The 27162-nt window shown below is 32.5% G+C and overlaps 1 protein-coding gene across 1 annotated transcript in view; it reads left to right on the forward strand.

The window, feature by feature from the left end:
• The window catches only part of LOC132718272 (dynein axonemal heavy chain 2-like), a gene marked incomplete at its 5' end in the record, with an annotated part of 63600 nt that overhangs the window by 13784 nt on the left and 22654 nt on the right, over nucleotides 1–27162 (forward strand). Inside the window, 29 exon segments of the mRNA XM_060701955.1 lie at nucleotides 1717–1941; nucleotides 2387–2497; nucleotides 2939–3127; nucleotides 3667–3835; nucleotides 4255–4379; nucleotides 4710–4890; nucleotides 5944–6071; nucleotides 6643–6795; nucleotides 7691–7816; nucleotides 8266–8386; nucleotides 9508–9662; nucleotides 10153–10275; nucleotides 10665–10823; nucleotides 11410–11654; nucleotides 12031–12229; nucleotides 12943–13167; nucleotides 13557–13645; nucleotides 13647–13659; nucleotides 14233–14421; nucleotides 14820–14905; nucleotides 15447–15577; nucleotides 16236–16385; nucleotides 16987–17154; nucleotides 17859–18019; nucleotides 20748–20887; nucleotides 21870–22002; nucleotides 24784–24929; nucleotides 25446–25656; nucleotides 26100–26216. Coding sequence (XP_060557938.1) covers nucleotides 1717–1941; nucleotides 2387–2497; nucleotides 2939–3127; nucleotides 3667–3835; nucleotides 4255–4379; nucleotides 4710–4890; nucleotides 5944–6071; nucleotides 6643–6795; nucleotides 7691–7816; nucleotides 8266–8386; nucleotides 9508–9662; nucleotides 10153–10275; nucleotides 10665–10823; nucleotides 11410–11654; nucleotides 12031–12229; nucleotides 12943–13167; nucleotides 13557–13645; nucleotides 13647–13659; nucleotides 14233–14421; nucleotides 14820–14905; nucleotides 15447–15577; nucleotides 16236–16385; nucleotides 16987–17154; nucleotides 17859–18019; nucleotides 20748–20887; nucleotides 21870–22002; nucleotides 24784–24929; nucleotides 25446–25656; nucleotides 26100–26216 — 4368 coding nt within the window.

Genomic DNA, 27162 nt, shown 5'->3' on the forward strand with positions numbered 1-27162 from the left:
CATCTACGGTTTATTATCGCGTTGCTATGTTGCTATGCAATATTAGTTATGCTGCTCCTGATTAATTTTGTCTCCAATAGTAATATAGTTACAGGATTGTGTCTCTAATCTGTATTTAATTTCCAGTTTAAAAATCTTAACTATTTGGATAACTTCAAGCCAGTTTTCTAAACTAACTTTTCCTTAAATGTCATTGGAATCATCAGAATATATTATGCTTGTTCTTTTAATGGTTTTTCATTGATGTATGCACAGCACTTAGAAATTTCAGTTTAACTTTGCAGAGTAGACTTGAAACTACTTTGGTAATATATTTTTAACTTTTAAAAACCTGTTTCTGTTCAAGTTTGTTTTGTTTTTTTATATTCTTATATTTTAATTTATTTGACAGTTTTTGAAGCATGAATGAATCATGAAAGATTCTTTGTTACTGTAACCCAATTTATATTCGCGAACACAAATTTTCGCGTTTTGTCGAGGTCGGACATATTCGCGAATATTAATTTCCGCGTTTTCTTGATTTCCGAAAAAAAAATATTCGCGGATTGGAAATTCAAGCGTTTCATAAAAAAAAAAACCTTCTCTAATCGGGGATCGAACCCACGCCGAGAAAATTTGTTATATGAGTCCGCAATCTAACCAACTGAGCTAAACAGGCTGTTAAGTTTGACGGGTAAAAAGCGATACTAGCATGAAACCATCTTGTATTTCACTGTTTGTATTTATGTACACCAAATACCCTTTTGTGATGCTCGATAGGTTTATACCACCTTTGTCTTAATTATTCACTCAAACAATTATTCTATAGGATCGAAAAACAAAATAGCCTTTTGTGATGCTCGATAGTTTTCCCACTTTTGTCAAACGATTTATTCAAACATTTTATATTTTAAACTGTATTTAAATGTGGATGTTTATTTTGATTACTATATAGCCATGGAGTTATTTTGATATTTATAAAATAGTAGTAGTTTACTTAGTTTGTGTTTTTATTGCTTTATGGCAATATTCTTAACAATTCATTACTTCCTAACAGGTGCCCGTAAAATTCGAATATATAAGGTCAAGTAGCTTTGCATGAACGTCTAAAATAAAAATTTCTCTCCAATTTAGTCGCGAAATCGTGCAAACTTATTCGCGCAAACAAATATTCGCGCTTTGTGGCCATCCGCGAATAAAGCGAATATTAATTGGTCGCGAATATTCGTTGGGTTACAGTATTTTATGTAAAAAGACGTTGGTCAGAATATGTGGATATCAATATACATATGTGTATATATTTAAAAAGAGGACGACAATCTGCACACCTAGATCTAAGTCATGCTTAATGCACTGAAAAGAACTGTTTATCATATGTTTACTTGCTCAGTAATTTTCTAATTTTATTTGACTATTATATAATTATATAAAATTATTATTTAATTATATATAAACAAATATGCGCCTGTGATAAACAGCTAAAGGCTTTACAAGTATGAAAACTTGGTGATGTAACACAAATTATGCATTTTGACCTTATTGTTGATTCACTGGTTATTCTCTTGGTCAAGTCTAGACTAAGCCATGTAAAAACTGATTCTTAAAAAAAATGTTTAATGAAGTGCCATGTGTGAAATGTCAACAAATAGAAGCTAGACAATATATACTAAAACGAAAATGAAGTTATTGAAGTTTTTGAAAAAAAAAATTACTTAAGTTTCTATATCATGTTTACAGCAAGGTATGAATATGAAATGGGAGGCGGCTGGAATGTCATCAACAGAGGGTGAATATGTGGAGTTTATCAAGGTTGTGTTGTTGGATGGACCCGTGGAAGCCTGGCTGTGTGATGTGGAGAAGAACATGAGATTCACGCTAAAGAAACGCCTGCCAGAGTGTAGGAACGCTCTTAAGAAAAGTTTGACCAAGAGAGATAAATGGGTGAAGGAATGGCCCGGACAGGTGAGACAAGGGTTTTAACTGAAGTTTTTGACAAGTTTTAACTTCTTTTAAGCATTACTTTCAACAACAAATATTTATAAGAATGGTAAAACAGGTGACTGTATTGTCTGTATGGAGACAAGGAGCCTATTCCCACCTTTATTTCTTTAAGTTTGATTCCTAAAAGGAGTTGTTAACAATTGTGTATGTTGAGGCTTGAGTAAGATCTGATGCTCTATTCCCTACCTTAGTATATGCCTTTGTATGCCAGAAATAGTGTCAGGTTGGCTCCCTAGATGTTAATACACCAGTCAAGAGTTGAAAAAAATTAAACAATATTTACAAATGTATAAATTTATGACTTCTTATTTTAAGGAAAATTCTATCATGCATTTCACATAGATTTTATACAATGGGAATACAGAATGAAAAAAGTATAGTGAGGAATATTTATGTTATATTACAGTTATGTATCACAGCTAGTCAGATACAGTGGACCCAGGATGTAACTAGAGCCCTTGCTACCACCAAGGAAAGGGGAGATAAGAGAGCACTGAAAACTATGAAGAAAAAACAGGTTATTAAATTTTAGACATTTAAGAAAAGATGTTACTTAAAATTAAAAAAAAGTATTAGAATAAGACTGTTCACTGTCGACATATATAAAAATGTCATTATTGTAGGTTACTGAGCAAGTACCATAACTTTAGCTGAAGTTTTACTGAATTATTCCCCTTTTTGAATTTAGATTATTCCTGCATAGCTCTTGCTTTGCTATCAGGCAGTGAGTCAAGCATGATGTTCATCTGTCAGTTCTTGTTTTCAGTCTTTTTAGATATTTTTTGTCAGATTTGGTGAATATATAACACTGTAGAGTGAATAGGATTCTTTATTTATTATTAAGTTTAAATTGCCATGTTTGCTGATTCTTTATGTTGACTACAAAGATGTGTTCTGCTGTACATAAGTTTAAATAAATGCTAAACATATTAAATATTTGAAACATTTTCATTTTCAGATATCAATGTTGAATAAGTTCTCTGAAGCTATTCGAGGAAACTTGACCAAGATTCAGAGATTGAAGATTGTTGCCCTGGTAACAATTGAGGTTCACGCCAGAGATATCATTGATAAGTTGATCAAGAGTGGGTGTTCAGACCAGTATGCTTTTGAATGGCTCAGTCAACTTAGGTTTTACTGGGAGAAGGTGTGTTATTAATGTTTTTCATCATAATCATTTTGGCTACAAAACATTTCTTATAGCCCAGCTCAAAAGATGAATTGATTCCTGCAACCCCAGGCTGTATTGTGCCATTGACTGCTTGTTACTTTCAAATTAGTATAGTTATCTTAATACAGTTTCATTGGTATTTAAATTCAATTCTGAAAATTGTATTTATTAATGTGAGGAAGCTATTCAACTAGCTTTTGATGGTCAGTGGTTCAGTTAAGGTGCCTGAGCTTTAATTAATCCACATTTGTACTTCAAAATATGACATCATTCTTATGATGTCATATTAGAGTACATTTATTTCATTTATAGCCTAATATATGATAAAAATAATGAAAACGAATTGTTCTTAATGTTTGTAAATTTTTCTTTGTTTCTGAACTGAACTTTCATGTGTAAAGCTTGTCTAAGTTGTTTATACTCTTTGTTACTATATTTACTTGTTACAAATTAAGAATAAAACTAAATTTTTCATTTTCCAACCAGGTATCAAACTTTGTGTCAATATATTACAGGACATAGATGACTGTGTAGTAAAGCAGACAAACACACAGTTCCAGTATGGGTACGAGTACCTGGGTAACTCTGGACGTCTGGTCATTACACCACTGACAGACAGATGTTACATGACCCTCACCACAGCATTACATCTTCATAGAGGTGGAAGTCCTAAAGGACCCGCAGGTAATAAAAAAAAAAACAACATAACATTGATAATATCTTAATTCACAGAAAAACAGCAACCCGAGACTGTTAAGATTTTTGTTTCTGAGCTTTTAATGTTTGTTTTTAGAGGATGGGAGCAGAATTTTATATCTAAACTGGCTTGACCCTCGGCCTGCTTGCTGCAAGTGATTCTACCCCTGTGACCAGTCAAAACCAGGACCAGCAGAGACATCTGTGCCACCTTGTCTGCACTGTTTGAGATTCAGTCACTACATATTTTGAAATTTTCCTTTAAATTGATAAATGGTTTTGTCCAGATTGAAAGGTGGTCAAGTACATTTAAGATACTTAATGTGGTAAGGGTGAAACAAGTTGTTTTTTTTTCCAGATATTAGTAAATATTGATGGTTGATATTGACGGGTTTTTTGTGTTTCAGGAACTGGAAAGACAGAGACAGTTAAGGATCTGGGTAAAGGTCTTGGAATGTATGTTATTGTTGTGAACTGCTCTGAAGGTCTGGATTATAAATCCATGGGCAGAATGTTTTCTGGTCTTGCTCAGGTACGATTTTGGAAGTTGTTTGTAATTCTGTTTGTGATTATTTGTTTATATAAGTTACATGCTTTCTGAGAGATTCTATGTCAAGTTAGTATGTAACAATATTTCAAAGGTATGCTCAAAAGGATATATCCTTCTAGTTGTACCAATTTTCTTTTCTACAGTTTTTAAGACCTGATATGAATGGAGCCAAATTTAAAGTCAATATACAAATGACATTTGTTTACACTCAAAGATATATCATATTAGATATTTTTAACTTCTTTAAAGAAAAAAAATCTTAAAGTGAAACAGAACAATTTTAACTTGAAGACATGTTTTTTTTTATTTCAGACAGGAGCATGGGGATGTTTTGATGAATTCAACAGAATCAACATTGAAGTATTGTCTGTGGTAGCCCAGCAGATTCTGTCAATCCTCAGCGCCCTGGCTGCTGGTTCCGAGAGATTTGTGTTTGAAGGAAGAGAAATCATGCTTGTCTGGTCATGTGGTATTTTCATCACCATGAATCCTGGTAAGTCAAACTGTCTGTGTCTCTCAACGTGATGAGTTTTGATATCTGACTTTTTCTTCCTATTTGAAAAGAAATTATATGAACAATTACTACCTGCAAAATGATTTCATATTTCAATTTCAACTGCATGTTAACACCTGTACATGCAATTACATATAAGTAATGCAAAATAGTTAAAGAAAGTATAAACAAAACGATCAATAATTAGCTTATATTATAAAATATTTAGCATGTTTTTTTTTTAAAATAAATCTTGACAGAACTTATTAGGTATATATAGAACATTGTTACAAATATTGACATTATTTTTGTATGTTGAACTACAGTGCGGCCCCCTCATATATATAGTATGTTCTCAACATTGTACTTTTATTGTGTTGTCATATTGTCATGATTCTTACCAAAAGAATAATAAAGTTTGAAAAAAACTGTGAATTTGAAATCAATCTTGATGTTTTATATAAATGGAAAGAACACTTACACACACATATCCTTGACATTTTCACTTTGAATTTTTCATCTTTGTCAGTTGTTGATACTGTATTTTACATAGATGTTGTTCAAACACATTTAGCTTTCACAATTTGTTTGAATATTTTTTTTTTATTCAACAATAATACATTACCAGAAACAAGTCATGTTTTCAATGGTTAAAGAATAATGTATTAGTTATCTTGATATTCTGAATTCTTGTTAAAGTTTTATTATAATGAAAAAAAGTCAACAAATTTAGAGCCCTGTCTTGCCATATTAACCTTAACAATAACCCATTAACATAAGTAATATTTTACAACACTTAAGCAATAAAAACCTCAAAAGGTTTTGATTTAATTTTCTTGGTAAAGGTAGCATAAATAACTTGCCTTTCCTTTTGGTTCTAGAAAGGAACAAGACCAGCAAACACACACGAGTTGTTCAGACTCTTAACCAGTTTTAACCAGTTCCTTTACAAAGTTTTGTTAACATTTTTTGTTTTTCAAAAGTCACTTTAATTATGAGTGAGCTGGCGCATACATGAATAAAGTTTAAACAGTTTTGTTAATTTATAATCAGGTTATGCTGGAAGAACTGAGTTGCCAGACAACTTGAAGTCTATGTTCAGACCTATTGCTATGGTAGTACCTGACTCTAACCTGATTGCTGAGATCATCCTGTTTGGTGAAGGCTTTGGTAATACAAAGGTAAGTTTGGTATTTTGAATACAGTCAACATTGTATTAAGAGACCACTCAAGGGACTGTCAAAAAGTGGTCTCTTAAACCGTTAAAGTTATATGTTTATTTGCTTGTACACATCAAAACTACTCCCTGATTACACAGATAAGAAATGCTCGTAGGGATGAGTGTTTGTCAAGGCCATTTAATAGATACTTTTAACACACTATTTCATATATTTCGGCCGACATTTAGTGGAAGTTGGCCGCAATATAAAAACGTCATTTAATAGATTAAACGTATATAGTAAAAATCATCAACTGGTGTGTGTATACTGATGTTGCATGTTTGAGTCTTCTACTTTAGGATATGGTCAAGAATAATATCTAACCTTATTTGCACTCCACCTTTTATTCATTTCAATAGATTAGCACATGTCAAACAATTGAACTTTTTTTATGATAATAAAAATTTGTCAGATTGTGTAAAATTTGTTCCTATAACTCAAACTCTACACAAAAATTGTTTTTGAAATCCTTTTCCCTTAATGTTTTACACATTATTTATTGATATATTTTCTGTATAATGATATTTTTCAGATTTTGGCAAAGAAAGTGTTTACGTTGTACACACTGGCCACACAACAACTGTCTAAACAAGATCATTATGATTTTGGTCTCCGTGCCCTCGTGTCTGTGTTGAGATATGCTGGTAGGAAGAAGAGATCCAACCCAAACATGCCTGATGAAGAGGTATTACTATCTTTCAATAATACTCCTCAAAGTTTACCACAAATAATCAAATGTGGATTGTAGATTGTACATTAAAGAACATCATGTGAACCATGTAAAATATAACCAGTTGTGAACCTTTACATCAATAAGCATGTGAATTATGAATAATGGCATGTTCACCTTGCCATGAATAACCATTCACAATTGCCACATTTGAATTTTACCACAATAAATAATATATGAGGCTTAACATATAAACAACTACATTTGACTTATCTAAAAATGTCTATTCTCAAAACTGACAAAGCTCTCAAAGACTTACTTAGGCATTTTCAGCGCATAATTCTACAAAACTATTGACTACATTATTAAATGTATTAAATGTAAAGAAATACACGAAACAATGAGGTTTCCCTGGTTATGTTTAGCTAGAGAGTCAAGACATGACTGTTCAATGGTAAGGTGACCCGATAGCTCAGTTGGTTAGACCACTGACTGTCACTCTTGAGGTTCTGGGTTTGATCCTGGTTAACACCCTTGGGATTTTTCAGAGACACTTCCAGTGTTTCCTACCTACCTAGAGATACACTGGTAAGAAACCCAGGTAATCTTCGCATGTGTCAGTGCTATACACTGGGCATGTAAAAGAACCAAGCGTTCTATTCAATAAGAGCTAGGGACTGGTTCCCAGAGTCCCTTGTATCTCCTAGCTGTCTCTAGAGTCTGCTCAGGTAAGGACCCTATTGGAAATAAGTACTTGCACTTTCGTAGGTTATCCTTGACTGCCCCGTCTAAAGAAATTCATTCATTCATTCAATGAATATTATAAGTGTGATTTAAAGTCTAATCGAAAGTAATTTTGTTTATACATTATGAGCACATATTTATAGTATGTTTTTCTTATGTTATATAGATATTGTTGCTGTCAATGAAGGACATGAACATTGCCAAGTTGACATCAGTAGATCTGCCATTGTTTAATGGTATCATGTCAGACTTGTTCCCTGGTATTGAGACACCAACAATTGATTACTCCAAGGTACGATTTTTATGTTCAGTTGTGTATTTGCTATGGTTATTGTAGAGTGTCTACATTAAATTATTTGAATTCATATTTTCATTTTATATTGTACTAGGCATATTTTGGCAACATTATGTACATTTCTGCTAACACACGGCATGTTGATGTCCCTGGTATGCCCTTTTTGAATCTGATTTAGTTAAATTATAAGATAACTAGCTGCACATCAGTTAATTTCTGAACTGCTGTTTTTACCATGTAAGAATAATTTTTAGTCTTTTTCATAGTAATTTAAATTTTGCAGAGAAAAAAAGATTTTGTTCACTGTTTGAAAATTTGATAACCAAGGCACATTGATTAAAAGAAATGGGGGGAAAAAATGTGTTAATTAGAACTATGAAATGTTTCATATCTATGATATTTGTATTTACATGTAGTTATAAAATGAATATTTTGATATATCACAGATGAGGAATGCTGTTATTGCCGAGATGAACAACCTCAGTTTGATGGTGAATGAGCACTCTATAATCAAGGTGATACAACTTTACGAGACCAAAACTTCACGTCACTCTGTCATGATTGTTGGTTTGGGACTCAATAAAAGAAGGAAAAACAATGGGCTTGTTTTTCAGGGGGCCATGGGCAGTTTTGGGGGAAAGGACCAGGGAAACTAGTTTTTCCCCGTACCCGGCCAAAATAAGGTATACCCCCAAAATTTTGATAAATTAAAACTTTGTTAAAACTTTGTTGAAGAGCACCTGCCTTTAAATACCACGGGTATTGTTTTGCTCAAATACTAGTATTTGCAATGTTTTTCAATCTATGAGAAAATGCAACTTGCCATCAAAGAGAACTATATTGCTCTGGTAATATGGTGTTTATGTGCTTAAGATTTGTGGTTTTCTTCCCTATTAAAGGTTCAATATGCTAGTCTCAAAGTGGTCTTCTCTTTTTGACTCTTTTAATTACACATGAACAATGGAAAGCAGATACTCTCTCTATTTAAAACCCGTATTTTTTTAAGAAAACTTCAGATTATTCCCACATTTTTTTCCATTTTTTAGGACTAACCCCTTGGGTCCTTAAAAACATTTGGGCCCCCCGGGGGGGGGAAAATTTTTACGGGAGAGTTTGAAATTGAAAAAAAAATAATGGGGCAGATGGTGTTTTTATCTAGGGGTGATGAGACAGACCCGTTTCAGGGAAGTGAAGTGTTTACATAGTATAAAAAGTGTTTATGTATAAAAGCGTCATTTTGAAAAAAGGTTTTCAGCTTATTTCAAACACTCCTGAATCTGCTTCCTTAAATTAATTTGATAAATTAAAATGGATACACAACTGAAGAAAGTTTAAAAGGGTTGACCAGTATATTTTGTCAACATTAGCAACCAAACTTCCCTTCCTAAAATTAACCAGTGTCACATTTGTTGTGACATGGAAGGACTCAAACCTATGGTATCTACATGTAGGTTAAATGGCAGACACCTTAACCACAAGGCCACTTGTTTTATAGGCGCTGATGTAGAAAAGTTGTATCTACTTCATATTTCACACAAGTTGAATAACTTCTGAATAACATCTAGACCTTGCAACAAGAAATGAATTTTTAGTTTAAAAAAGTTTATAAAAAGAGCTCAACTTCAGTATTTAGTGTTTTAAAGGGTGGAATTTTTCAGTACTATAAGAATAAAAATTTCTTTACATAGATGAAAAACCTGATGAGAAATGGTTGATATTTGACGGTCCTGTAGATACATTATGGATTGAGAGTATGAACTCTGTCATGGATGATAACAAGATTCTAACACTGATTAATGGAGAACGTATATCCATGCCTGACCAAGTCTCCCTTCTCTTTGAGGTAAGTTTTTAATAAGTCAAGTGATGTTTTTAGTGATCCAGGCCACTTGCATGAACCAAGTGGAGAAAGATGAAAACTTCAGCTTTCTCAGCTTACGGTCGAGGTTTAACTCTTTCATTCGAGGAAAAACATTTATTTTTAATGAATGAAAGGTCAATTGTTCTACCAAGGTGCTTGTCAGTGCATTATTATTTTGCAACTTGCATCCAGATAGTACCATTGATATTAAGACTTCCTTTACTAATTGTCTTTAGTCACTTTAGCCAAATTTTATTTATATTATATAAAAATCAATAGTACCAATTGCATTACAACAAAATACAATTTTAAAGATCACTTTTTGTGCAAAAGCGTAAATTCCAAAATAGATAGTGGAAAAAAGATGCAGAAATTGTTTAGTTTTTTTTTATAAGGAAGTTAAAGAATTTTCATTTGAAGAAAAAGAACATGATGTAAAGTTATATATACTTATTGTTATTGTCATCTATAGGTTGGAGATTTATCAGTAGCTTCACCAGCTACCGTGTCTAGATGTGGTATGGTGTACAGTGACTACATAGACTGGGGCTGGAAACCGTACATAGAAAGTTGGCTCAGTAAAAAGAGCTCCAAGGTGTGTTAACAAAGTTTTCTTACATCAGATACAGTGTTTAATTAGCAGTTGCTGTTTAATTTTATTAAAATTCATATCATTCGACATATTTTCTTTTATTGGCCAAGAGTTTAATCTAGATCAGTGGGTTTTTAGATCTATGTCCCTGGTTTTATAATTATGTAAATGTTACTACTGCAAAGAAAGTCAATTAATTTTCTTTCTATTGTAGAGCTGACAACGTTATTGCTCGAGAGTTTGTAAAATATTGTATAAATATGGATCAGATATGAAATTTCAATTTGTGGATAATAATCTTTGATTAAAAAAAATCAAAAAAAACTTTTCAGAACTGTTGAACATTCAATATATATAAGTGTTTATATACCTATGTCTATTATCCTGTGCAGGCACTAGTGGAAGAGTTACGTAGAATGTTGGACAAATACCTCGACAAGATTCTTACATTCAAGAACAAAAACTGCTCAGAACTTGTCCCTGCAGCTGAACTAAACATGGTTGCCTCCCTTGCTAGACTGTTTGATTCTCTTGGAACAGTTGAAAATGGGGTAAGACCTTTTAAAAGAAACAAAAGTATGTATTAGCTGATGATGAAATGATTAAATGTGATTTTAATATTTTTGTATGTTTACTCTCTGTATGTCATGTGACATTGACTTATATAGCATGAAAGAACCATTAAACAAGCCTTGAGAGCTAGTTTAGTTTGGTAGAGGATCTTTAAAGAAGGAAAGGATAGGTTCAAAATTCAATGACTTCACAATGGTTGAAACATTTTCTGAATCATTGTTGCCAAGTGGTTAAGTCTCCGACTTCAAATTATTTGCCCCTCACCCATGTGAGTCCGAATTCTGTCAGGAACTTTTGATTCTTTCATGTGAGGAATCTATCCAGCTAGCTTCTGGAAGTTTGGTGGTTCAACTCACAGCCTGCTTGTGCCTGAAATAATGCATGAAGTGACAGCAGATGTCTTCCTCCACCAGTAAAGCTGGAAAGTAACCGTATGACCTTTGACATAAATTCCAACAAAAATATAATGAACAGAAACCATGCTCTGTTCTGACACAATCGTTTCCTAAAGTAAGTTTTGGAATATTGTAAGAATGTTATAGAATTGTATTTTCTGGTAACTAGGTTGATGAGACTGACAGCGAGAATTTCACACGTATGGTGGAGCTGTGGTTCCAGTTCTGTATGATTTGGTCTATCTGTTGTACGGTGGATGAGGAAGGACGTAAGAAGATTGATACATACATAAGAGAGATGGAGGGAACATTCCCGAACAAAGATTCTATTTATGAGTACTACGTGGATCCCAAAGGCAAGACATGGGTCCACTTTGAGGAGAAATTGAAACATGGATGGAAATACAATCCCAGGTAACTATTTTCTAATTTGGCTAAAAATTAATATAAATATAACATATGGGTATCATTATGACCTGGCAGTCAAGTGAAATTCCCTGCAAAATGTTATAAGCCACTTTGCTAGTTCTGGTGTGTTCTTTTACATTCTAATTTGACTGCAACTTTATAATAGACCCTCCTCTCAAACAAAATGTATCAATTGTTTATAATAACTTATCATTAACTTTTGTTTGTTTAAAATCTATTCAACAGCATTTGATAAAATCTAATGAATTTACTGTGGTTTTCATTTTCAATTTGGAAAAAAAAAATGCATTGATCATAAATCACATATTGCAAATTCTACATTCTGCTATTTAAGATAAAACTTATGATTTTTTTTTTTCAGTCTGCCATTCTTCAAGCTGATGGTACCAACGGTAGACACTGTGAGATACCAGTATCTCACACAGACCTTGATCAAGAATCTCTGTCCAGTCATGTTAGTTGGTCCAGTCGGAACAGGAAAAACATCCGTCGCAGAAAACACCCTGGCTAAACTTGATCCTAAAACCTACAGTGTCCTTACTGTCAACATGTCTGCTCAGGTAAATTAGAAATACTGTGTTGTACTTGATATGTTATATCATTTATATTCACTTAATGTAATTTGGCATTTAGTTTATACAGAATTATTTAAGTTTGATAGTGTAGGAAGATATAAGCTTATAGACACACTTTCAAATCTGTTCCTGAAACCAACCAGTACTGAGCAATGAGTGTATAGTTTCTTGCTCAAGGAAACAAGGACTTGCCTCTGACGGGGTTTGAACCCGTGCGACTAGCGATTATTAGATTACTAATCTGCCATTTAATTTAGCATTTAATGTAAAACAACTTAGGTATTAGAGGGATCATTTCAGGGTTTCAATGAAACACAACAAATTTTATAAGTCAGTAAACCCTTTCCATGCCAAATAAGGCAAACATCTTATATGGACTTGTTCAGGATATAATCTGGACAGATCCATTGTTAGGGAAAATTTCTAGATATAAACAGACTGATTAGATAACAGGGCTCCGCATGATTAGACAGCACATTTGGCAGCACAATAGGCTAGCTGATACTGATCCACAATGATGATATAGGTAGAATCAGTTGCCACCAGCAGGTTAAGGGTTCAAAACTATACTGTAATGAACCTCAACCCTTCAGCAAACACCTTATATTCTGATCTTGCAGTCTTGCCTATAACTGGTTCGTAGAGTGACAGGTTTGATTTTATACTTTATGCAATTATGCAATTATGTTGTTTTATAGACTACATCCAACAATGTACAAGACATTATAGAGAGCAGAGTGGAGAAGAGAACAAAGGGTGTGTATGTACCCATTGGTGGTAAAAAACTGCTCACAATGTTAGATGATTTCAACATGCCTGCCAAGGACACATTTGGCTCGCAGCCACCACTTGAGCTTATAAAGCTATGGTTAGATTATGGTTTCTGGTATGATAGAATGAAGCAGACACAAAAATACATTAAGGTTAGTAATTTTTAGCAATATTTGCTACATGTATTACTCAGTTTTGTATATAATTTACATGTATGAGCATGCTCTTGAAATTAAAAGTTATTTTGATATCAAATGGGTACCATATGACCTGTTTTAAAATCAATTGAGTTTGACCTAAGAGGCTTTTAAATTGAGCGTATATTCTTTTTTATCATCTTCATGCATTAAGTTATGCATTAAATAAATATTCAGTGGTGTATTCAGTTAATGAGTCGATTTACTTTTCTCTGATTTAAAAGAAAATAAATTTCTGTGGGATTATGTGAGATGTCTAGTTCTTTTTAAGAATTTAATGTTCTATAATCCCAAAGAAAAAGCTCATTAGACAAACACTATTATCTACATGTGTATTTGTATAGGACATGTTCTTGGTGGCAGCTATGGGTCCACCAGGGGGTGGTCGTCAGAAGATATCTCCTCGTCTACAGAGCAAGTTTAACCTCATCAAAAGACTTTCCCAAGGTTTTTATATATCTTTTTAAACTTTTTTTTTTAATAGATGAACCCCCTTTAATTTGTCTTTTTTATTTTTACCCCCCCTCAAGCTGTTCCCAGTAAACCCTAAGGGGCAAGTTAAAAAAATTTACTAACCCTTAAACTTACATTCGGCATTTGATTTTGGTAGGAAGAAACATAATTTCATTGACCTGAAAATCTGATTTTAGTCAGAATAGAAAAAAAATTTAAAAAACTAAGTTGGAGAAAAGGTTAAAGACCCCCGTAGGGCTGTATTTTAAAAATTCCCCGTTGGAGATACTGCCAAAACTTCCCTTTCATGTTGGGATTTAAAATTATTTATTTATAAAAATGACAAGTTTAAGATACAGGGTGTTGGTTATTCTTCTCAGAAGCCTGCTTCTGCCTGAAATATTCATAAAGGGCAACCTGCTTTTCTAAATCTGTGAGAGTGATAATAGATTATTTTGTCATAATAGTATCATACAGACTTTAAGTTTGCTATAAATAGATCTTGTCTGCGAGTTACAAACATGAGAAATTAACAGTTTACTTAAGTCATATATTATTACATTGTAGGAGTCTCAGATCAAGAGAATTTTTGGAAGTATGATTAACCAGAAGTTACAGAACTTTGAAGAGGAAGTTAAACCTATCGGAGACATCATGACCCAGGCTACTATAGAATTATACCTGTCTGTTGTTGCTAAATTCCTACCAACACCTACCAAGATACACTATCTCTTCAACTTGAGAGATATTTCAAGGGTAATGTACTGTTTTGTATCAGCTAAGAAAATTTAATAACTAGTCTTACTCAATACTGATGCGGACTGGATAAACTCCGTAACATACCTTATTATTGGACGGTACATAAACACAGTACTCGGGCTACGATTTGTTTAAACAAAAATATCGATTATAAAATTCTTGATACTCTCCTAAATTATTTTTACCCTTTAACTCATAACATTAAAACCAGTCTGACAAAATATTCAAATGGTAACAAGTTGGAAAAATATTAATGTAGATCAAGTAAATGTAAAGCTATATATATATTCTTTTTTTACAAATAAAGCTATGAACTTGAATGTTGATCAATATAGTATCCCCTAGTATTTACAAAAAAAAACCGTTAAATAATGGTAGTCAATGTAATATTGCAGTTGTTCCAAGGTTTACTAAGAGCAGACAAGGACTTCCATGATACCAAACATGCTATGACTAGATTATGGATTCACGAGGCTTTCAGGTATCTGTTATGTCATGTCACATGTCATTTATCATATAAAACTTGCTTAATCATCTTTTTAATTCATTTTACAGTCTTTGATTATTGATCAACTTACATTTAGTTCGTGCATGTAGCTAAAACCTGTTTATTCTCCTTACTGGGGTTATTGATCCTGATTGTATGTGAAGAAATATAATTTGGCTGAAACCTCCGCTCTTTTGATTGTCAGGCATTCAACTTAAGCTCTGTACTTGTACTCCAAATGAATGTGTTTGAATGGGAGAATGAAATTTGCTGATTGAGTTAAACCCACTGAAGTTGCAACAGCAAATCTTGACCTTGGTTATGAACTTTACTAGCATTAGGATTTTACCATTGGAAGAATACATTTTAAGGAAGGGGTAGTTTTTCTGCCAACATTATGACTGTCTTTAAAATGTTAGATAAGGAACATGTGAAAAATTAATTACAATATTTTACATTTTATAAGTTAACATGATGAATAATGTGATTTAAATGATTGACATACAATAAATAATAAGCTGGTTATGATTGACAGGGTGTTCTCAGACCGTCTTGTAGATGAGTCAGACAAGGAAACTTTTGTGTCATTGATAACAGAAAAACTAGGAGTCTTGTTTGACCAGACCTACCACAATATCTGTCCCAACAGACAACCACCTATATTTGGTAAGTGTAATCTTTTGTGTTAACTGTCTTGTTTGATCAGACCTACCACAATATCTGTCCCAACAGACAACCACCTATATTTGGTAAGTGTAATCTTTTGTGTTAACTGTCTTGTTTGATCAGACCTACCACAATATCTGTCCCAACAGACAACCACCTATATTTGGTAAGTGTAATCTTTTGTGTTAACTGTCTTGTTTGATCAGACCTACCACAATATCTGTCCCAACAGACAACAACCTATATTTGGTAAGTGTTATCTTTTGTGTCAACTGCCTCAAGACAAGTGATTTTATGTCATATGAGGAAAGCAATCCAGTTAATACAGTTAAGGGCAGTTTATATGACAAGGTACTAGTAAGTATCTAAAATGGTGCACATATGGTCTGCAAGGAGTCTTCAACCAACAGTAAAATCAAGAATAGTCCCCATGTAATCTTAAAGTTGCTAGTGTGAGAGAAAAGTCAACTTTGAGAAAAATAATAAAACGCCTTAACAGTTATACTTATATTATATTATGGTATGCAAATTGTGAAATATTGTATCAAACAAAAAGTATCTGAAGTGTCTAAATTTTATGATATTTCACCATGTAATTATCATATAATATAGTTAATATAATAAAATTGACATTTATTATATTAATCTTATTTTACAGGTGACTATTATGGAACAAATGGTATATATGAGGACATTACAGACATTGGTAACTTGAAGAAACTAATGCAGGAGAAGTTAGAGGACTATAATGAGACACCAGGAGTTATACACATGGATCTTGTACTCTTTAGAGATGCGATAGAACACAGTAAGATATTTGAATACAGGAGAGAGATTTACTGTAACAAAACTTGTTGACTTCATTTGCAATCATGTCCCTCATTTTAAAAGTACAATTTGTAGAATGTATAAGTTTATACGAAAATGAATTATTGTTTAAACTATTTGAAAATATATGAAATATTTAGTTCAAGATGAATGATATGTACTTAATTCAAACTAATGCTGTACTTTATCCTCTCAGAAGTGAGATATTAGAAACTGATATCACTCATGGTACATCAATAGTATAATTGAAATTACATTTAAGATTATGTTAAAAATGCTATAATAATTATGAACTTTAAAACCTTTTTAAACCAGTCATTGCTGCAGTTAACATTGTCTGCCATGTACAGACACTCAATCCTAGTCTGCAATGTTAACCTATTCATTTGTGTCACCATTGCCATCCATCTATCTTCCTCTTCCAAAGTTGTTATATTCACTCTATTGGTTTTCTATATTGTAACAGCAAGTAATCTGAAATAATTTATCAAATTCTCTAGACAGATTACCATGACTGGTTTGTTACAATATACATGTAAAGTGTGTTGGAAAAACTGATTTGATTATTTCATAATTTACAGTTTCAAAGATTGTTCGTGTAATCAGACAGCCTCGTGGAAACATGTTGCTGATTGGTATCGGAGGGTCAGGACGTCAGAGTTTAACAAGACTTGCCGCAAATATCTGTGATTATACAACATTCCAGATTGAAGTCACAAAACACTACAGGAAAAATGAATTCAGAGATGGTACGTTCAGAATAAATATTTCATATTTTAGAGAGAGTGGGGCATGGGGAACAGGCTGGGTAGCTTCTAAGGCCAAGTTGCTCAAACTTTACATCAAATCACTTTGGGATTGAATTAAAAAAGTTTTTGTAATGTATTAATATCTATGTCTTTTTATAGCAAGAAATCTTCATGATTATTGTACAAATTAAGTGCTAAATGACAAGAATTAAACAAATATTTTCAAACAAGATCAAAATATACTTTTGTAGTCAAATACTTGTTATCTATATCACTTTTGTGAATGTACAGTAAATCTGTTAACTGTGCAGTTTATACTTTTATTTTTCTTACAAAAATAGTAATTGTTAGTAAATGGTAGAAATAATTGTCACTTAAGACTATTTAGAATGACAAGATTCTTGACTTAATTTTCATTTGCTTAAAAAATGAAAATTTAAGATTCATATCTCTCAAAATCTCTATTCTGCACAGATTTTGTAATACTTGAAGATAATTGATGAATTCAAGTTGATCATACTTGAACCTGTTATAATCATTTTTTTTCTATTATACAAATTTAGCAGTTAAGGGTTTTAACTTCACAGCCAACAGTATAGAGTATGATCAAACTGCAAAAATATGCACGGCTAGTTCAGCTGCATAGGCATGTCATTTTTGTTCCGGGCATCTAGTTTAAAATTTCTTTTTTTCCTGTGATTTAGATTTGAAGAAGCTGTATTACCAAGCTGGTGTAGAGAACAAGCCGACAGTTTTCCTATTTAATGATGTACAAGTGGTAGAAGAAGGTTTCCTGGAAGATCTTAACAATGTACTGAGTAGCGGAGAAGTGCCGAACCTTTATAAAGCTGATGAATTTGAGGAGGTATAGCACTAGCTTGTTTTTTGTTGTTAATGACACAAGGGTTGTTTTTTTATTGCGCTTTTTTATGTTTTGTCAACTGTGTAGTATATTAGTGTTTTATATTATGTTTTAATCTATGCAATGGCAAGCAATTTTCACTGATGTTTTTTATATACTTGAAGTTATTGCAAAGCCTGTCATATAATATATTTCTTGTTTTCTTGGGATATTTTTACAGTACGTTTGTTATTAATTTGTTTGATATTTTCAATGGAACAAATTTGAATACCTGAAACCATTTAACCATCTAATATACTATTTTTATGGCTATTTTCATGTAATTTTACTATTTTTGTTAAAGATCTTTTGAAAAAAAAAAACACCTTCTATATCATTTTAAAGTAATTTTAACATCATTCTGGAAACAAGTAACTTATGATAATCTACTCCACAAAGTTTTCAGCCTCCAGCATTTGGAGGGGTTAAATCCCTCTTTATCAAGTATAAAAATATAAAAACTCCTTGATAAAGAGGGTTTGAATCCCTCAAAACGCTGGAGGCTGAAAACTTTGTTGAGTAGATAATTATCAAGCAATTTTAATTTTGAAATATTGTTATTAAACAAATTATCATAAATAACAAGGAAAATGGAAGAAATTTTCATGTATGTTGTAACAGTTTGTTGATGTTGTAGTAAGATTTGGTATAATGTTGACAGTATCATTTGTCTGTACATATTTGGTTGTAATTTGTATGTACAATGTTTATGTTTGGCTTGAGGTGTGTCACATTTTGGTTTATGCTTTTTTATGTTGTGGAAATGTTTGGCTATAATGTCCCAACAGGCCTTCCATACTTTTGCAAACTTACACACATATTTTTCTAACTACAAAACTGTTTTCTGACACTAATACTTTTATCTATCTTTCTTGAAACTTTCTTATTCTTGTTTTCTTAATCAAACTGAACAGATTATAGCATCAATTCATCAATTTAAATGGAATTTATGTATAATAAAAAGCATACAATGTATGTGAAATTTGGGGTTGTAAGTAATTTTGGCTGATATTCCATTGGTGATATTAAGTATGACAGACTTCACTGATCAAAACTCTCTGGCATTAAATATGATTTTGATTTAAATGAAAAAAGGCAAATTACGATTTATATTTATTAATTTTATTTAATTTCTATTCTTAGAATTAATTTCTTATTTCTATCAAAATTATCTTCAATTTCAAATATTTTCAGTTTTTTGAAAATTTATATAAAAAAAAGTAAATATATTGAAACAAGTTTCTTGTAAAAAATGTTTTTAATCAGCAAAAGTATTTCTTTGCTATTGATGGGAATAGCTAACAAATCATTACAAGATAATGCATGCTGAATAAATCTAATACAATACAATATGACAAAAACTTTTCTTTAAGTTAATGCGTGAAATTTTTAAATACTAAGTTGTTTGATACTCAAGAAATGCATGTTTAGTTTAATCATGAATAATACAATTAACTTTTTAAAAGAATACAATTTGTTTGACAAATTCTGATTTGATACATTTCAAATGATACTCTTAAAGTTTTTCTTCTACTTTTTTCTCAAGTTTGGCTAAACTATTATGCTTTGCTTTTTTAACACTTTTTAACATATGGAAGGCCTTTTGGGGGAAAAAAATGAAGTAATAGACTGGCTGCATTCATTGACCAAAAGTAAGCAGGAAAGATGGCATGCCCGATTTTTGTTATCTTATTTTAGTAATTGGTTATAATTTCAAACCTGGGATATACCTTTAAGAAGCATTGTTATTTGTAAGATCAGTTTTATAAGGTTACAGCCCTTCAGGGGATTTAAAGAAAAAGAAGAATTAAAGGTCCTCAATTATTGAAATGAACCTACCCTGAAAGTACAATAAAAAGTAGTTTCTTATATTAATATGTTGTTATGATAGTTGTAAGTCAAGGATTCAGTAATGTTGTTTGACATAAAAACTAGGTATATAGGGTACATAAAAGGATAAAAGCAACATGCATTTAGAGATAAAATTAGGCTATGACATGCCATTATAAAACGTTTTCAAAAAACATGGCCAACATTAGCATGTAATTTTGTGTTATTTTGAAACAATTGCTTATGATTTAAGAAAAAAATAACAGAAAAAAGGGATGATGAATTCACAGTAATTCCATTGCCCCATGAACACAAACTTTACATTATGACATGAAAAAGAATGGGGGTCGGATGGGATAGGGGGAAACATAAGTATATAATTATTGAATGCAGCCGTGTGTCACACATGATTATTAAGTCAGCCTCAAGGTGTACATAAACTGGGCACTAGGATCTATGCCAAGTGCTTATACCTCTCAGAGTGGAAGATTCTGTTTTTTGAAACATTTGGTATACATTGAAAATATAGAAGTTTTCCCTTCTCTAGGTCTCGGACTGTATCATAAATGATTTTTAGAAAGTCCATATATAGGAGCGATAAATTACAGTTATGTTAAACATACAAAGTACAGGGTTTGTATATCTGTTTTCTTGCTTTGTTCTTTTTTGTATCGTTTAAACTCTTTTTTTTAACAGAATCTTTAAGGAAAACAGTATTTGAGGTAAAACGTTAAAGGAGAACTTCTATGTATTTCGATAGCTTTTGCTTTTATTGCACATACCAGATGTTTCGATATTCAGAAGTCTTCTGTTTTGATATGTTAATATTTACAAATGTACATCTTGCGTTTGATTATGCCAGGTGCGAAATGCTTTGAGTGATACGGCAAAGAAAGAGGGAATTGACGAGTCACCTCAGAGCATATTTGCATTCCTGATCGAGCGAGTCCGTGCCAATCTCCACGTGGTATTGTGTATGAGCCCAGTTGGTGAACCATTCAGGTAAGTGAATTTTTTTTATTATAATCATACTTTTAAAGCAGCATGCCTCCAGATAGTTTCACATTTTTATGGCACTTAAAGAACTGTTCAGAATTATCAAGTATGCAAGTAGATAAGATTCAAGCTAGCCTAAAGTACTTTGTAAACGTTTGCACAAATATTGTAGAATTTATCAAAATATGAAGTGATAGCCAATACTTGGTAATGTGTTAAAATTACAATATTCAAAATTGCTTGTTCAATTTGTTTTAATATTTTTTCATTAGACATTAAAATTTTCTCATGCATTTCTTAAACTCATATGATTTTCTTAAAGTTGTTTATTTGAATATCTTTTTAATCAACTAGAGACATGCAGCTTTAATTGACAGAGGTTGATACTGAGAATTTTAACTTTAGTGTGAAAGAAGGATTTAGAATGGTTATTATTCTGAGAATAATAAAAAAAGACTATTTAGAAATATGATACAGGGTTGAAGCATAAAATATAAATATTCCAAAATGACTTGACTCCAAAATGTAAACTTTGCAGGTAAGAAATTGACGCAACAGTTGTATGCCATTTTTTTTTTAGCTTAAATAATACACTACTAATATTTTTATGGAGGCAAGTAGGTCGCTTTAGAGGAGACAATTCACATGTGTTTTTTAATGTAAAGAGTGTGTGTCAAGCAATGAAAATTCATGAAATTTATTGCAATTTACATCATATATTTACAGGAATGGCATTTTTCAGAACCGTGCAACTGTAAGGAGTATTCTTGCTTTGTAACATGAATGGCAACTTTATACCTTTAATTTCATTCTTTATATCATACAGGAACAGCAACAGGAACAGCAACAGGAACAGCAATCTGTCAACTGTACTATAAAAATTTAGTGTAGTGAGCGGCTAAATTTATGTGTTAAGTTTTATTGTTTATCATGAATTTACAGGAATTGCCGGCTGTGTCAAGTTTAATTGTTTATCATAAATTTACAGGAATCGCATCCGTCAGTACCCAGCATTTGTAAACTGTACAACCATTGACTGGTTTAGTGAATGGCCACTTGATGCTCTGCTGGAAGTGGCAGAAAAATATCTACAGGAAGATTCTCTTGGCAGTGAAGAGGAGGTTTGTAAACTATTTACATTCAGTACCGGAATATAATTATCTTAAAACTAATGTCAGAGTTCAGTTGGTAAAAACATTTCATTTCCCTGTGACATATAGATTTAGATAAGCTTAAATAAGGTGGGCTGTGATGATTAGGACTTCACATGTGTGTTGATGAGCTTAGTCAAGATAATTATACCCCCGCACAACATAGTTGTAAGGGAGTATACTGGAATCAGCTTGTCTGTCCGGCGGTTTTTTCTTGTCCGCCTTATAACTTAAGATTTCTTTGACCTACAGTCTTCATATTTGTCATGGAGGTTATTCATGATTAGTAGATGACCCCTATTGATTTTGAGGTCACCAGGTCAAAGTTTAAGGTCACAGTTGCCTTGACTTCAAAAAGCTTGTCTGCCCAATTACTTAAGATTCCTTTGATCCACAGTCTTCATATTTGGCAAGGAGGTTAGTTATGATGAGTAGATGACCCCTATTGATTTTGAGGTCATCAGGTCAAAGGTCAAGGTCACAGGAGCCTTGACTTCAAAAAGCTTGTCTGCTCAATAACTTAAGATTCCTTTGATCCACAGTCTTCATATTTGGCATGGAGGTTAGTCATGATGAGTAGATGACCTCTATTGATTTTGAGGTCACTAGGTCAAAGGTCAAGGACACAGGGGCCTTGACTTTAAAAAGCTTGTCTGCTCAATTATTTAAGATTCCTAAATTGACCCACAGTCTTCATATTTGGCATGGAGGTTAGTCATGATGAGTAGATGACCCCAATTGATTTGAGGTCATCAGGTCAAAGGTATAGGTCACATGGGCCTTGACTATAAAAAGCTTGTCCGCTCATTAACTTCAGATTTCTTTGACCCACCGTCTTCATATTTGGCATGGAGGTTAGTCATGATGAGTAGATGACCTCTATTGATTTTGAGGTCACTAGGTCAAAGGTCACAGGGGCCTTGAATATGAAAAGCTTGTCCGCCCATTAACTTAAGATTCCTTTGACCCACAGTCTTCATATTTGGCAAGGAAGTTGATCATGACCATAAGGTGAATGCTATTGATTTTGAGGTCACTGGGTCAAAGGTCAAGGTCACAGGGTTGTTGACTAAAAAAATGTTTTCCCCTCAATTGCTTAAGAATGCCTGTCCGCAGTGTATTGATTTTGACATTTTCACATTTGAAGTTTGCAGAATACATAACTTAGCAATGCACTGGCTTAGTAACCTCATATTTGGCGGGGGTATGCAGGGGGTAGTCATGCCATGACAGTGGTAGTTCTAGTTTGATAAGCAATGCTCTTTTAATTAATTAATTGAAAATAATCTTTCAAACCTTCCTCTCAAATATAAGGTTAAAGGGACTCCACTGAGGTTTAAAAGCCTAAAATCATAACATTTGAATTTCTTACATAAATGAGCTGGGGTACTTTAAACAGAAATATATGCAAAGATAGTAAAGAAATATACTTTGAAATAAATTGGAAATCGTATTTTTATTCTTAGCCCGATTTGAGTGAAAAGCATTTAAACGCTTTTCATTTTGGGTCATTTTTTTACAACTTGAATAATTATTCTGGAAAAATGAAGTGCACGAATGATCTGAAATTGTGCACAAAGATTAGTGGTCTAAACCTACATCAAATGGTACATTTATCTGGAAAAAAAAATATTTTCAGTCCCATCATGTCAAAAAACCTCAGTGGAGTCCCTTTCAACTAAATTTCTGTATTGTTCTTTGCTATTTTATTTATGATATTAATAAGATATTTAGTCAGTTCATTGTCATGCACTTTCAATGATAATTCAGCAAAAAAAGATTCAAGACAAGCGTAAACTATTAACTGAGATGCGTAAGTCGGCTAGTCAGCGTAAAAGGAATGAAGACGTGGGTAAAGTTTGTGCTGTGATGCATAAGTCGGCAATCGACTGCTCGGTTAAGATGCTGACCCACTTAAGACGTCATAATTACGTCACACCAATAAATTACCTTGAACTTTGTAAAGGATTTAAGACGTAAGACATGTTCAGACGATATTGTTGCTGTCAATTTTTACTTCTTTATTTTGATTTAATTACAGGTTGGAAATTTTATGTTTGATTTATTTATTTGGTATTGCTTGACATTATATAGGCAAAAAGAAAATTGTTTGTTTCTGGTTTGTTTATTTTTATTGCAAAATGAAGTGCTTTTTGAACTTCAAAGTAGGTTATTCTGAAACCAGAAACAAGGCGTCTTTTTGTCCTAATGTTGTTTAAGATATGTCTTCTGAATTCTGTTGTTTTTCCTTTAATCAGTTTTGACAGCTTTCTCAATTTTCACTTTTACACAAAATAATCAAAACAGATGGTTTTACAATCAACAAAATGGTAAATTATTCCAAGTTTTTAAAATGAAATTCTAGAAAACTTTTGGAAGAGTTTTTTTTTTTATGGAAAGAATTTGGCATTTTGATATGATTTTAAGATTTTAACTGCTTTAACTATGACTACACAATATTTGCCACCAGTGTGAAGCAAGGTCAGCTTGCATTATAGCGAAGTCATGCAAAGCTTTATACTTTTGAAGATTAAACTTTAGACTTTTCAACTTGATTTCCTTACAATGGAAAGGTCCGAAAATGGAAGCTGGACAAGTTCATTTAAGAAATTCAGCAGAATAAGGGATAGCAATGTAGAAATGGTTTACATGCAGACATCAGAAGTCATGCCTTGTTCACAGTTATGTTCACTGTTCTAGTTCACATGTTCACATGTTCACTGTTTCTATTTCCTTTATTTTACCACACAGGATAGCCATAAGGGCAATTTGGCCAAAATTTTCTCAGTCATGCATAAATCAGTGTTTGACATGTCAGTGAAAATGTACGCAGAAATGAAGAGGCATAATTATGTCACACCCACAAACTATCTCGAACTTGTCTCTGGCTATAAAAAGTAAGTATTAATATAAAAAATAAGTTTGGAGGTTCAACACTATAATGTTATGAATTAAATGATCTTATGTCTGAAATCAGAACCAATATGTCTGTACAACTTAGCCTACACAGAGGTTTTTAATTAAGTTTCTAATCAAAATCAACCAGTCAATTTCTATGGCAAGTTATGAGGTCTTGCACATGTATAACCATTACTGAAAAAAATGGTGCTATTTTTCACATTTTGAGTTAATATTTTTTTTTTAAGTTTTACTCTTGTTTTATACATTTATTTTGTTGCAAAAAAATTACACATCAAATTAGGCATAAAACTATAAATGCTACTATCAGTTTCTGTTTGAACAAAATTGTTCCACAATAGATCTATATTATCAATAAGAATATTTGTGACTAAAAATTACAAAAAAATGTAATTTACTATAAGATAGCCTTAAACTTGCAAAATAGAGGGATCTTTTTGATGAACATGTTCCTTAAATAACCATAGACTTATTTTAGAATGATTTTTTTACAGACTTTTGTTCTCAAAGAAAAAAGAACTAGGAGATGCGGCTAACAAACTTCGTAATGGTCTTAGTAAGATTGATGATACTAGAGAAAAGGTAGAAAAGATGTCTGTGGAATTGGAAGAGGCGAAGACGAAAGTGGCCCAGTTTCAGAAACAGTGTGAGGAATATCTAGTCATTATTGTAGGTCAGAAACGTGAGGCTGATGAACAACAGAAGGTAATTAGATATGGCAAACATTCATTTCTTTGCTGATTATCCAAGTAGGTGTAAGGGGCTACATTATACATGTATCATTGTTAACCTATATTTTAAAATTTTTATCATAGAAAACCTGTATTTAAAGTTCATGTGTTCTTGAAAGTCTCTGTTCATTTGAACAGTTTGTGTGAAAAATGTCTTGGATTAAACGTTTACCAGTTAAAGATTTACCTACCATCTAAAACAAATGTGTTAATACTATATGCAGAAAACATGCACGATAAAAACATTAAGTATTTCAAGTGTTAAAAGATCATCTGTTCAATGGTGTTCTGCCATAGCATTTAGCTGTGTCTTCAGGCCCCCTCCCACACCCTGGGCACAGAGGTTGAAGGCCAGCACAAGCCTATTTGGAAATTTTGCATATTTCTTCATGGAATTTTTTGTATCTATTTCAACAGTCTGTAGCACAGAAGAGTGAAAGAATAGCCGATGAAGAAGTAAAATGTCAGCATATGGCAGACCTTGCTCAGAGTGATCTTAACGAGGCGTTACCTGCTCTTGAAGAAGCTTTAGCGGTACATATTTACATTTATTTTATATCTACTTCATACTCCATGTTTTAGGAATGGCAAAACTTTCGAGTCTGGTTTTTCTTGAAACATAGATATATTAGTTTTGCTCAGAGGACTGAGTCATAAATTACCTATTCTTTGTGGATGAAAATTTATTATTGTTTTGAACTAAGTGAATATTGTGTTTTTATATAGCATTAATCCTTAACCTGCCAGAACACAATGTGATTATCTTTGCAACCAGTATAGAGCCAGGCAAGCCTTCACTTCCATCTATGAAGTCTGACCAGGCGCTGTACTGTTGGCTCACTAACTTTACATTTTCATCTTGTCACCCCCATAACTTATAATGGATGGATTGAAATTTGGAAGCTGGACTAGTAAATTCAAGAAATTCAGGAGGTTAAGGGTTAATAATTTTTTCTGTTTTTGTTAAATAAATGTAGTAAAATGACTTAAAATTAATCTATTATTATGTGATCAGGCCTTAGAATCATTGAACAAGAAGGATATGACAGAAATAAAATCATACGCGAAACCTCCGACCCTCGTAGAGAAAGTGATGGAGTCGGTGATGATCTTGCGAGGCCAGGAGCCAACCTGGTCTGAGGCAAAACGCCAACTTGGTAATAAAGTCATAGATGTGATCGCACATTTCTAACCAACGAACAACCTTTATTTTGTTTGCAATCCTCTCCCTTTTTTATCACTATGTGATTCAGTTACTTAAGCGACCTGAAAATGTGAATTTTACATGCAACTGATTACTTAAAGCATTTTTAGCTCGCATAAAACTAATGCAGTATGGCTGCTTTATTTTTCTCAAAAAACTTATTGATTTGATAAACAAAATATAGTATAAGTGACTGATTGACTGACTTGAAATGTTTGTAACAACAACAAGAAAATAATTCATAAAAAAAAAACAACATTGCATTTTAAAAAGAAC

The sequence above is a fragment of the Ruditapes philippinarum genome, unplaced genomic scaffold (genome assembly GCF_026571515.1).
Source record: "Ruditapes philippinarum isolate M1 unplaced genomic scaffold, ASM2657151v2 ctg595_1_1_1_1, whole genome shotgun sequence".
Classification (NCBI taxonomy): Eukaryota; Metazoa; Mollusca; class Bivalvia; order Venerida; family Veneridae; genus Ruditapes; species Ruditapes philippinarum.